Raw genomic sequence first — 12,416 nt, 5'->3', positions numbered from 1 at the left:
TTTTGCCTCAGATCCCTAAATGGCCCCCTCAAGAATTGAACTCACAACCCTGGGTTTAGCAGGCTAATGCTCAAACCACTGAGCTATCCCTTCCCCTATTCACTTACATTTGATTAATATTTGATTTTACATAATATGTTATAGTGGAAGTGTAATCAACTTAAAAAATATAATAAAATGTGTTAACATACTAGAAATTTAAAGATTCACAAACTCATCCTTAGCCCAGATAACATTAATAGCTATATATTTTTTCCCAAAACCTAACATAAAATTCTTGTTGAGTATTTTCAAATGTAAATCCTAGAGACTAGACACATTCATACAACAGGGACACATATGTGGATGAAAAGTTAAGAATCAAACTTAAATAAAATTGTCCTTTCTAATAAACCATGTGTTTTTGCAAAGGTTACTTCTTCTTTTTTTACAATGGTTTATATCTGGTTTGCACCGCATGTCAAAAGATTTTCAGATAGATGCTTTTGTATATCTGGACAATACCAGGCTTTTTCCTCGTCAACAAAACTTACATAGCAGATAGTCCTGACAGAGAGCTGTAAAGAGAAAAGTATTTACATATATATCTTCTAAGTTCAATAGCATAAATCTCTGTGTGTGAAACAGTCAGAATTATCTGCTAGAAACCAATCTATTTCACGTAAAAATCCATATTTTCTTTCTATATTACCTACCTTGTTTCACTCATATTTTTCTTAACACTTAAAACATTGTTATATGAAAGATAAATATGAAAGTATTATACACATTAATCAGTGGAAAACAGTAAGCCAGTATATATTTGTTTACCTAATGCATATAAAGATGTACCTGTTGACCAATTTACAACTTTCTCTTAATGAACGGATTTGAATCCTTTTTCTTTCAATTTTCAGTTTGTGGATTTAAAATTTTATGAGCACTCACAGGAAAATAATTAAACTCTAAAACAAATTGTTCTTTTTATCATCATATATTATATGCCTGTTTTAAAGGATCAAGTATTTAGTAAGATGGTGCAAATATAGACAGTTAAACTGATAGGACCACTCTTAAGTCCACATTTTCAAAAGTGGCCATTGATTTTAATTTCTCAGACTGAGACACCTTGGGCCTATTTTTCAGAAGTGTTGAGCTACCATAACTCCACCTGAAAACAGTAAGTGGTTCAAGCACTCATCATCTTTCAAAATTAGACCCTACATGTCTCAAACTGGGCATCCCAAAATTGAAGGGCCCAAAATCAGTGACTACTTTTGAAAATTTGGGCCTCTGTCTATAACTTCTGTGATTTATCTTATGATGAGCTGAGATACGATGAGAAGCAACAATTCTAAATATAGGATAGAAATTAATTGAAATGCATAGCTATCTAATGATTTGTGTGGCACCAATCACTGTCAGTGTTTAGGCTAGACCCCCTAGTTTAAATAGTGATAGAGAATCTGGTTTGGCTGAAATTAATACCTAAAAGCCTCTTCTTAATTTATTTATTTTTATTCAAAAATGTTTGATTAACATTTTTCCCTGTTTTTGAAAGGAGACCTAAAAGTCTCAAGAGACATTATTGTTTAACAGCTAAACAGTACATTAAGATACATGTTTTAAAAAATTTCCTGGGAAGTAGATTTTTCTGTTCCACTATGTTTTGGGGAAATAGAAGGACACTCTCACATGTCAGCTTGGATTTAAGATAATGAAGTGTTTTCTTAACTTAGAAAAGATAACTCAACCATTACCGGTTTCAGAGTAACAGCCGTGTTAGTCTGTATTCGCAAAAAGAAAAGGAGTACTTGTGGCACCTTAGAGACTAACCAATTTATTTGAGCATAAGCTTTCGTGAGCTACAGCTCACTTCATCGGATGGCTTATGCTCAAATAAATTGGTTAGTCTCTAAGGTGCCACAAGTACTCCTTTTCTTTCAACCATTACCAGCACCTAAGTCCCATCCCCATTGTTCTGTCACAATTCAGTAGTGTCTCCTGCCTAAAAATGACATCCCTAAACCAGGACTTTCAACCCCTGCAGCTAAAAAATCACTCACTTATTTCCTTACCAACGAAAATAATTGGATTCACCCATGGGAGAACCTCAGATCCGTACTCAATTTTAAAGATGTTCCCCCATATATAAACCAATCTGAAAGTTAAGCCTGCCGTTTCTGACTTTACACCTGTGTTTGGGGACACTTGAGCTAAGCTTTTCAATAACTGCCAATAGGGACTCCAGGCAGTTACTTTTTGACAGACACATAACTTCCATAATGAAGCCATAGCTCAGCTATTCCCAAGTTAAGAGTACATGGAGCTGCCCCCAAATAAGCAAGGAGATGACCCCGCTAATTGTACCAGAAAAGATAGAAACGTTATCACTCATGTTGTGTTCCTCAGAATCAAAAGCAGAAGAAACTCTACACTGATAGACTCTGCCTTCTTTTGATTGCTGAAAAAATCTTGTAATGAATTTATGAAGCTTTCCCTGGGAACTAGGGTGAATTTGACCATACTGAGGGGGAACGCGAGGGCCATAACCAGTGGGTCAGCGCATTGCATGAATCCACACTACTACAAACCCACTTAAAAGGGTAGTAACTGGTCACGTCCACAACGTGCCCCAGCTGCACAGGTGCTCAAAGCGTTACTTTGTTTGGAGCGAAAATTTCACCATCACCTTGATTTCCTGATAGACCCTCAGGGCAAGGCTCCTTTATTTAGATTTTCTGAGGTACTCAGGATTAGTCCATAAAGCTGTTAAATAATATCTGTGGTATGTATCATCCCTGGAGTGACTTGAAAATACTAACTCCCTTTGTTTATGTATTTTAGGACAAAAACTATCCGAAGACAACCAATGATAAATGGAGGAATCAATGTAGAAATTGGTAATCCATCATACAATATGTACGAGGTGGGCCATGATCACAATGAAGGGGGACTTTTAGATCCAGATTTCACAGTAAATCCAGAAAAGGTAATATTGTTTTTGCAATGGCAAAATAGGGTTTATTTTATGTGTGGTAATGAATATCTTTAAATCTAATTAGTATGATTTTTCTCTCAAATGAAGACTTATTTATAATGGCATGTATTTTGGTTTGTCTGTTCATTCTGTATGGTGAACACGAGTCAAGTAAAGTTTATTTAGTGAAAACATTATAGATATTAAGCATTGACTGTTTTACACCCCAGTATTTGTTGACAGATATTCTTTTGCGGTGGTCTGCTTTTTCTCGATGGTAAACTAAAACGGAACAGTAAATTGAGAGAGGCTATATCATAGACCCTCTTGACAAAACTAAAGTACAAGATCATTATTAAAATCTTCTTTACCTAAATTCCAGATATTTTGTGGACCTATTGAATGTACACTGTTATGTACTTACTAGCTCTTATGCTTTGCTAATGTCAAGATGTTCCATTTGTAAATCTGAGCCTAATTTGTTGAAAATTATGGTTACTTCAAAAACATAAGCCATTCAGAGGCCTGATAGAACAGATGTACTACATCAAAAAAGAACATTGTCATTTTACTCTCAATTATGTCATTTCTAGGAGCACTGCTCTTCAATGGTAGAACTTCTGAGTGATGTGACACTGGGTGGACAGGGTAATGGTGCAATAACTTTCTTAGACTTATCAGTAATCAGATGCATCCTATGGGGCAGCTATCATTCTGTGGCATATTTAACAAAGCAATAACTGGTTTACTGTTAGCACTATGAATGTCACCACATTGTCACCCAGTCAATGTGCAGCATACCACAGGGAAGCTGAATATAAAGTATATTCACTGGCTTTTAGGGTAGTTGAATAACTGTATCATAGCTGATTGTTAAGCCCGATTGTAATATTTGACAGAAAATGCTGTGTTGATCTCATGCTGAATAATAAGAATCATCCAAACTGAAGCAAGCTTGTAGTTAAAGTTTTAAAGGCAGTTTTTATTGTAGAAGACCAGTTGTTTTTAATCAGTGCACTACTCATTAAACAATATGTCAACCTACAAATGGAAAATTCAGTATTATTAGCACAGAAACTAAAATACTCTGTTTATATGCAGGCCAGGTATATAGGGGGAGGGTCCACTGCATTCAAGCTTCCGCACACAGCACCGCCAATCTACCTAAACTCTGATTTGAAAGGACCACTAACTGCAGGGGTGAGAAATGATAATTCACGTCCCATGCTCATTCCATCATGTCCCCTCTCTGAGTTTGCATGTTATGTTAGAATAGCACCATTTTGTTCATGTTTTTCATTAGCAAGAAATTATTTAAAAGTAGAAATAAAATTTATATTTTATTACAGGTGCCTCTACATATATATTTCATCTTCACTTGTCATGATAACATGATCTAAAATGTAAAATTGAAAATATATTGCTTTATTTTATAAACATAAGTAAGTTATACCTTTTGTAAAGCTATATAAAAATGAAACCAACCACATAAACATAGTGATAGGCATTTAATGCAACTTATCACAGTGAGATAAGACTCAAAAGTAAATGAAATTCTGTCCTACTATTTTAAGGGGAATTTGATATGCATTAAGTTGAACAATTTCTGTAAATCTTTACAAGTTATTAATGGATTGTTTAAATTTCAATCAATTTTATTGCAAATGACAACTAAGTTAACAAAATATTTAGCTTAGTTTCAATAAACCAGAGTTTGTATATAATATAGCACAAATATCTTTAAAAGAATATTGAAAATTTTAAAACAATTAAAAGAGAGGGGACATTAATATGCTTGATTCACCTTCATATAAAAAAAGTGTTCATCCTTGTCTCATTTGCATTATTTTACGATTGTAATGTGTTTTTGATGTAACTGAAATTTTATTTATTTTGTCTGCTTTAAAAAACACAATACAGTCCAGAGAAGGCAACATGCCTCATGGATAGGAGAACTAGGGTATAATTCCAGCCCTGAGATTGACTGAAATTACTTTAGTCAAGTCACTCAAACCACTTCACTTTTCTGCACCTCACTGTTCCCCACTGCATAATAATAATAATATATACCTCATACAGGTATTAAGGTATTGTTTATAATGTACTTTGATATTTCCAGAAGACACAATATAAATGCTAAGTATGATTCTTATTTTAATTGTGGTACAGTATTGGCAATCAAATGAAAACTCCTGTTAATTTAAATAAAAACTACATTTCTGTGTCATCTGGAACTCCTGTAGTCATTCCTGGGGAAGTGAAGATCTCTAGTTACTGGGATTGCACAGGTAGAACTGAAGGTAGAATTTGCCCCTAGAAATTACTACAGCAGCTGGTAATATGTTCCATTAATATAGAAATAGGAGTTTTTTGTTTTGTTCTTTTCAATGTGACTTATCTCTTTCTGTGACAGGGAAATGTAGAACACCAGACAATCAGTTAATTATTTGTAATAGCAGGATAAGCAGCTCCTGGCTGATCTTAAATTACTATGATTGCTGCAGTGAGCCAGGCCATGGGAAAGTTTCAAATCCTGGCCTCTTATTTGACTCGCGGGAACAGAAAAATGAGGATTCTAAACCTTTGCTCTTTCTTGTTGGGCAAAACAGCAGTGAAGCAAGCTAAGTAATACGAGTCTAGGTGCTACAGACAACAGGAAATTTTGTGATCTGTGAGGTGTTCGGCACCCTTCCCAGTGGCTCTATATATAAAGTTGAGAAATCAGATGGGATAGCAAAGGCCTCTGTTGAGATAACTGAGCCATAATGGGTCATAAAAGAGGAAGTTCACACCCACATCCTACACACTTTCATATTTTTAGTGGTAGTTCAGTAGTTTTATCATGCATTCTTTTTGTATTACTGCAGCACCTAGGAACCCTAGTCATGTTCCAGGTCCTCGCTGTGCTAGGTACTGTACAAACATAGAACAAAATGCTGGTCCTTGCCTCCAGGAGCATACAATCTAAGTAAAAGACAAAAATATTGGATATAGATGGCTGGGGAGTACAAGGAAAAAATAAAACAATATTGGTGATAGGAGTGGTCACAGCACACAGCCTGACCACTCTCAAGTTTTTTATAGCTATCATGGCAAAGGAGGGTTTTGAGGAGAGATTTGAAGCTACATAATGAGTAGACTTGACAGAATTAGATTTTGTAAAAAAAACCAATTTCAACAGGTAATGTCATTTTTAAAGCTTTTTTAGTGTTATCCATTTAGTTGCCAAAAGTATGGGTTTTAAGCATTTTTCCTATTTTTATCAATTTACATTTTCACAGTTGTGAAAAATTATAAGGGGGCTATTGGAGAACAATTATTTAATGACAATAAACAATAAGTTAAGCTTTATAACCATTACAACATAAATTGTCACCATCACATCTCAAAATATTCAAAGTAAATGGCTGGGATGATTTAGTTGGGGATTGGTCCTGCTTTGAGCAGGGGGTTGGACTAGATGACCTCCTGAGGTCCCTTCCAACCCTGATATTCTATGATTCTATGATTCTAATAACGAGGTAACTTTGCAGATATTTATAGGGACTGCCTCCCATGCAGGAGGGATAGCCTGTGAGAAAGCACAAAGGTGCTTGTTTGAAAGCATAGCATGTATACTTAAGCGCTTTGCAGAATAGAGATGGACTTAAGCACATCTTTAAGTCACATTGACCTGGACTTTGGTTCAGTCCCTGAACTAGCAAAATTATTGATATTGGGAAGATACTTCTATATTTACAGATACTACAATAACAGTTATGATCTCTTATTTAAGTTACAATATGATTAGCAAATTTGGTCAAATTGTACTATATACTTGGGCCATAGTTTTCCAAAATGTGATCAATTATTAGGTGCTGAGGTCTTAGAACAGGCGGTATACGGAGTCTGTTGGTTACAGATTGTCTGGCTATACCGAAAGGAGGACAGGAAACATTTGACATTGGTTTAATCAAGCCACAACTTTATTATATGATATTTGGGACTACCCAGCAGATAAAAGTGTACAATGCAGGTAACCCCATGTTTATTCCATAATTACCCGTCGGGCTTTCACTAGCTCTCCCTCTTTTTCTTTCCACGTCCCTCCATCAAGTCCATTGCTGGGACCTTACCATACCCATGGGGCTTCCACCAGCTCCGCTTCTTTTCCATCCCTGTCCCTCCAGCAAATCCATTGCTGGGATCTTACCATCCACCCCCTCACAGGAGGGTTAAAGTGGGCTATAAGAATGGGGAGTTGGCTCCCTGCCGTACCAATCATAGGAGTCCCCAACTTCCCCCTGTTCATTCCTTGAAGGAACACCTCTTTTTAAGTCCTATTCCAAGCCATTTATCCGGTTACTGTATGGAGTACCTGCACTGGACATCTGCCACAAGGAGGCATCAGGAAGTAGAGCTGCCTCTCTAGCCATATTCTCCTCCCCTTGTGGAGCTACTCCTTTGTGCCTGCTTTGCCCTACCTGGACCAGAGGAAGGGGGGAATTACTCTCTTTTCCCATTTCTTGCTCTCCTGTTTCCACATGGAGCCATGCTGTGCTGAAGTGCTGTGTTCCCTCCTGCTTCAGCCTATTTTATGTGAAAGGCAGGCTTCAGGCACAGAGCTGCCCTATTTAAACCCTGCAGTCCCAGGGGATGAGTCAGCAACCACACTGACCCTTTTGCAGCAGTTTTCATCTCTTGCCCACCTCCCCCTCCAGCCATAAAACACAGTTCCCTTCATTAGGCTAGCTAGCCAAATACTCCCCCGCCCATCACCTCCACCCCCCGCTTAAAAGTGCAGGGCGGTCATTCCTACAGATCTTAACTCCCTGGTAAGATTTACAGAAACCAAGGTAAACATTAAACGTGTTCAGTTTTGCTTTTATGTATACGTGTTCTCCCTTTGTTTTAACAATACAATTTTCATTTTCAAAAAATAGTTGTTAATCTAAATCACATACTGCATATTTATCTTTTTCCACAGCCAACAAATTACGCCAATCCAGTGTACGCAAAGTTATATATGGATGGGAAAAACTGTCGAAACTCATTAGCAAGTGTTGATGAAAGAAAAGAACTCCTTCCAAAGAAAATAGATATTGGTATAAGGGAGACTGTGGCATAATCCTCTGTTACCTTTTATACTCTGTATAAATGTATAAAATATAAGGATTACTTTTCTATGTACCCAACAGTATTATAATTGTTTTGGCATCAGCATTACCTCTGTTCTTTTGTTTGGTTGATTGTTTTCTCGGTTTTTCTTTTGCTGATGACTTTTGACTGACCATTTCTAAGGTATTTTTATGAAAAAGAAACTGCACTACAGTACAATTTACAACAATGCTGCTGATACACCTTTGAATTTGTTAAAATTAAAAACAACATTTGTTTGTAGTGTGAATATGAGCAATCTATTTTGTATGAACTTTTTTGGTTCTACTTAATGAAGATGATATCTGCACCTTTTGATTAGATAGTCTGAAAGCTGTAGTACAGTGTGTAATTTTGTTTGTTTTACATGGTGAAAGAATGATTGAATGGTCTACTCTCTTTGTGCCCATTAGAATTTCACTCCAGATCCTGTTAAAAGTAGATCACTTTTCTTCACAAATCAAACATAACTTGCTTTTAAAATTAGCTTTAGGTTGCCAAGAAGTAAACGAGGCTACAGAATCAGAACATCTAATGATCTGCATGAACACAAATGAGTGTTTCAGAAATTCAGTGATTGTACATGATATACTAAACCTATATACCATGTAAACAACCTTGTATTTAGTAAAACCTTATAGACCATAGTAGAAATACATCTTGAAAGTTGAAAGACCTTACTTGCTGTGGGACAAGGCCTATGAACTCCAGCAGTCCTGTAGTACAGTAGCCACCCTAGAGCACAAGAGGGCATTGCCTACACATGTATTATATGTTTATTCACTCAACCATATGCAATATCTGTGGGTGATCAATCCCTTATCATACACCAAGCAGTAGAACAAAAATAAAATGTAAGCACACATATTGATAACAGTATTCTGATTTACCCAGTAAGAAAAAAAAATCATCCTTGCCCAGAGATATTAAAGAACCCAAAACATAGCAGTTTATACTAATGATGATAGTCTATGATACCGCTGATCAATATTATATATTACTGAAACGTATTTCAGACCAATTGTGAATTAATTTTAATACTTTGGGGTTAAATGTCAAAACCCCATTATCAAAAGTGGAGAGTATCAATGTAATTGGTTTCCAGTACTTTCTCTGGTACTGGTTTATTTTATGTAGTTGTGAAGAATAAAAACAAAAAAAAATTCCACTTGCCTTTTTGAATTTTGACAGAAATAAGGAGTACAATTTCTTTAAGTTGTAAAAAGAACTGAAATATTTTATACATAACTTTAAAGGCACAAAATACTAATTCACACACATACTGTGGAGGGCTTTTTGTTCCTCTGCTAGACATGATTGACTTTTACCTGTCATAATATATTAACCTAACAGAGTAAATATGTTTGTGGTTGCTCTTTATTCCCTTTGTACAAGTATTACAAAAAATAACTGCTGTTTTATAAAAGATTTTTGTTGTACTATGTGCATGCATACTACCTATTTCTAAACCTTGCCATATTGAGGCCTTTATAAACTCTTGATTTATGTAATACTAGTGCAGGTTTGCTTGAAAAAATGTTATGCATATCATAAACTTTTTCAGGTTCTTGTTTAAGTACATTTTTTAAATTGAACAGTATTTTTCATTTTGGTTATAATAGTCATTTTGCCTATGTTTCTACAATGAAGTGTGAAATACTTTATAAAAAAATTGTTGACTGACTTATTTAAATGAAGTTCTACATATTTAATTCATTGTGTTGGGTAATTTTTAAAGTTAGGACATACCATTATATAGGCAATATAAAAACCAAAATGACAGGAAATTAAAGGGAAGTAAGAAAATATGTTGTACAGGAAGCTAAATTCAGTTTAAAAAGCCAGACATTTTCTGCTCATTATAAAACCTCTATCTTAAAGGTTCTGCAATAGTACATGAGTATTAATAACTCAGAAGGGGTGTGTCCATATATTTTATTTCACTGAACATTTAAACCCTATTTTTTCTTTTATAGCATCGTTGACGAAATAAGTATATTCTGGTAACTTTTAAGATATGTAAATATCATCCTCTGAATGTCAATAAGCAAAAATTTCTGATGAATATCAGTGTAAGTGCTTCGTCCACCTCCTATTGAAGTCATTGGGACCAGGATTTGGCCCTAAACTTTTGCATCAGTGCTTCTGCTGTGGAACATGAGCTGCTGTTTCCATAGATGTGATTGCTAGTCTTAATGCAAGGCAGACACAACCAAATTTCTATTGATGGGTGTCCATGTAACATAAATTTGAAAGTGAAAACATCTCTTTAATAGTGATCAAATTCAATTTAGCTGGTATAGTACCCAATGTTTTCTCACATAATGAGGCAGATTCTGATCTTATTTACACCACTATAAAATAGTAACTTCATTCATTTCATGAGGGATGCCTACTGATTTGGTTGACTTTAGTTGGTAGTCCAGATTTATACTGTTGTAACACAAATCAGAATCCGGCCCTATGCCTGGAAGAAAGACTATAAACCAGATCCTCAGCTATATCAGTTCAGCTAAAAGCAGAGTGGCAAAGATGGATGTAGACTACCTTTACATCCTCTTGAATTTGGGGCCAGCTGCATCTTAATGCAACTTAGAACAATCTCAGTAATGTTCCAAGTTGTATCTGGCTGTAACAAATCCCAATGGGACCTGTCAGTCACCAAGGATCACTAGAGTGCAGTGGCACCCCAGTCATGCACCCTACTAAACCTTCAGGGTCACCTTGGGATTCCCTTTACAGAAGTGAAATCCCTAAATTTTCCAGCTGCAAAAGCAGATCAGGGGTATAGGCATGGCAGGCGAAAGGATGAGAATCTTGCTCATAGCGTATATATTAATCCAGTAATCTACACTAAAATTGTTTGGTCTATTGGGGCAGGAAATTATTTTTAGTATTGGATGTTACCAAAACGTATTCTTAATATCTCCACATTAATTTTGCTAAGCCCTGACTGTTGTTAAATGCTTCTATGAGACATAACTACTGATTCTGTAGGTCATGTATATGATTTTAGGAGATTTTACTGTGTGTGATTCATGACAGAATATGAGAAATTGTCTTGTACCAGCAACTAGCAAATTTTAAGGCAAATATTTACTATCCATTTGCAACGAAGTGTAAGGAACTACAAAATATACACAAGTGGTGGGAGATGGAATCAAGTTATATACGTATTCAAGAAAAATATAGAAATATTTTGTATTATACATATAGTATGCAATTTTTCAGTGTCTTGCTTTCCGCTCATATTTTTAGAGTGCATCATATTCTTATATTTCTGATGTATTCAAGTGTTGTTAAAACAAAAAAAAACCCTACTATTGTCTAGTAATTAAATCTAGTTATTAAAATGGTTTCATTCTATCTAAAATATAAGGCTATAGTTGAACGTTTTCCCTTTTCTTTACTGAAGATATTAATGACAATACATGAAAGAGCAGGCACCAGTAGTTCTCAGGGAACTGGCAATCTGAACCAGGGATGGAAAGGGCTTCCCAAAATCACCCTATTTGGGGTCAGGCAGGAATATCCCCCCAGGTCAGATTGGCAGAGACCTTGTGGGTTTTTTGCTGTCCTCTGCAGCATGGGTCACCTGCAGGTTTAAAATAGCTTAAATGGTGGATTCTCTGTAACTTGAAGTCTTTAAATGATGCTTTAAAGTCTTCAGTAACTCAGCCAGAGTTTATGGGTCTATTACAGGACTGGGTGGGCAAAGTTCTGCAGCCTGCAATGTGCAGGAGGTCAGACTTTATGGTCCGGTCTGTCATTAAAGTCCATGAGTATAACCTCCATAACAGTTGGCTAAATCTAATCCTGAAAGATGGTGCCCATATAATCGATGTTACTATTATGTGACTGTTGGGCAGCCAGTATGAAAAGAGTTGGTGGAGCTCAGTTGATCCCACCACAACCATCCTTATTTGTGAGTAAAACATCCCTATTCAGCAAATCATTTAAGTACATACTTTGCTGAATCAGGGCCTTAAACTATCTAACCATTCATGTCTTTGGCCTGTCTCCTGAGACTGCCAACAAAGGTCACAGTGTGTTAAGTTAAGCACATGCACACATCTTGTCAGGATCAGAGCCTAATTGACTTTCTCACCTATAGAGGTGACGATCCCATCACTGTAGGCTTCCAGCATCTCAGTGAGGGTCTGTAGTGTCTCTGTCATGTAATAAAGGACTTCCTTCTGCAGAGTCACCAAGCTAGGGATTTACATGAGCAATAAATTTACACACACACAAATTAAATATAAATTAAAAATCATGAATAGCAAAAGGATGATGCTCATGCTACTTTGGTTGAAATAAATCA

General features: G+C 36.0%; 1 protein-coding gene across 9 annotated transcripts in view; it reads left to right on the top strand.

The window, feature by feature from the left end:
* The window catches only part of LRP1B (LDL receptor related protein 1B), a 1,327,274-nt gene extending 1,317,585 nt beyond the window's left edge, over positions 1–9,689 (top strand). For 8 of the 9 annotated variants that reach the window (XM_073305381.1, XM_073305383.1, XM_073305382.1 and 5 more), the window contains 3 exons: positions 2,827–2,971; positions 4,061–4,159; positions 7,926–9,689. In XM_073305381.1, coding sequence (XP_073161482.1) covers positions 2,827–2,971; positions 4,061–4,159; positions 7,926–8,066 — 385 coding nt within the window. In that variant the 3' untranslated portion in view covers positions 8,067–9,689. The remainder of the gene's footprint in view (positions 1–2,826; positions 2,972–4,060; positions 4,160–7,925) is intronic. The other variant, XM_073305379.1, reaches the window with a different exon arrangement.
* The last annotated feature ends 2,727 nt before the right edge of the window (positions 9,690–12,416 follow it).

The sequence above is a fragment of the Lepidochelys kempii genome, chromosome 11, assembly GCF_965140265.1.
Source record: "Lepidochelys kempii isolate rLepKem1 chromosome 11, rLepKem1.hap2, whole genome shotgun sequence".
NCBI classification, from domain to species: domain Eukaryota; kingdom Metazoa; phylum Chordata; order Testudines; family Cheloniidae; genus Lepidochelys; species Lepidochelys kempii.
This window is presented reverse-complemented; position numbering and strand designations above follow the sequence as displayed.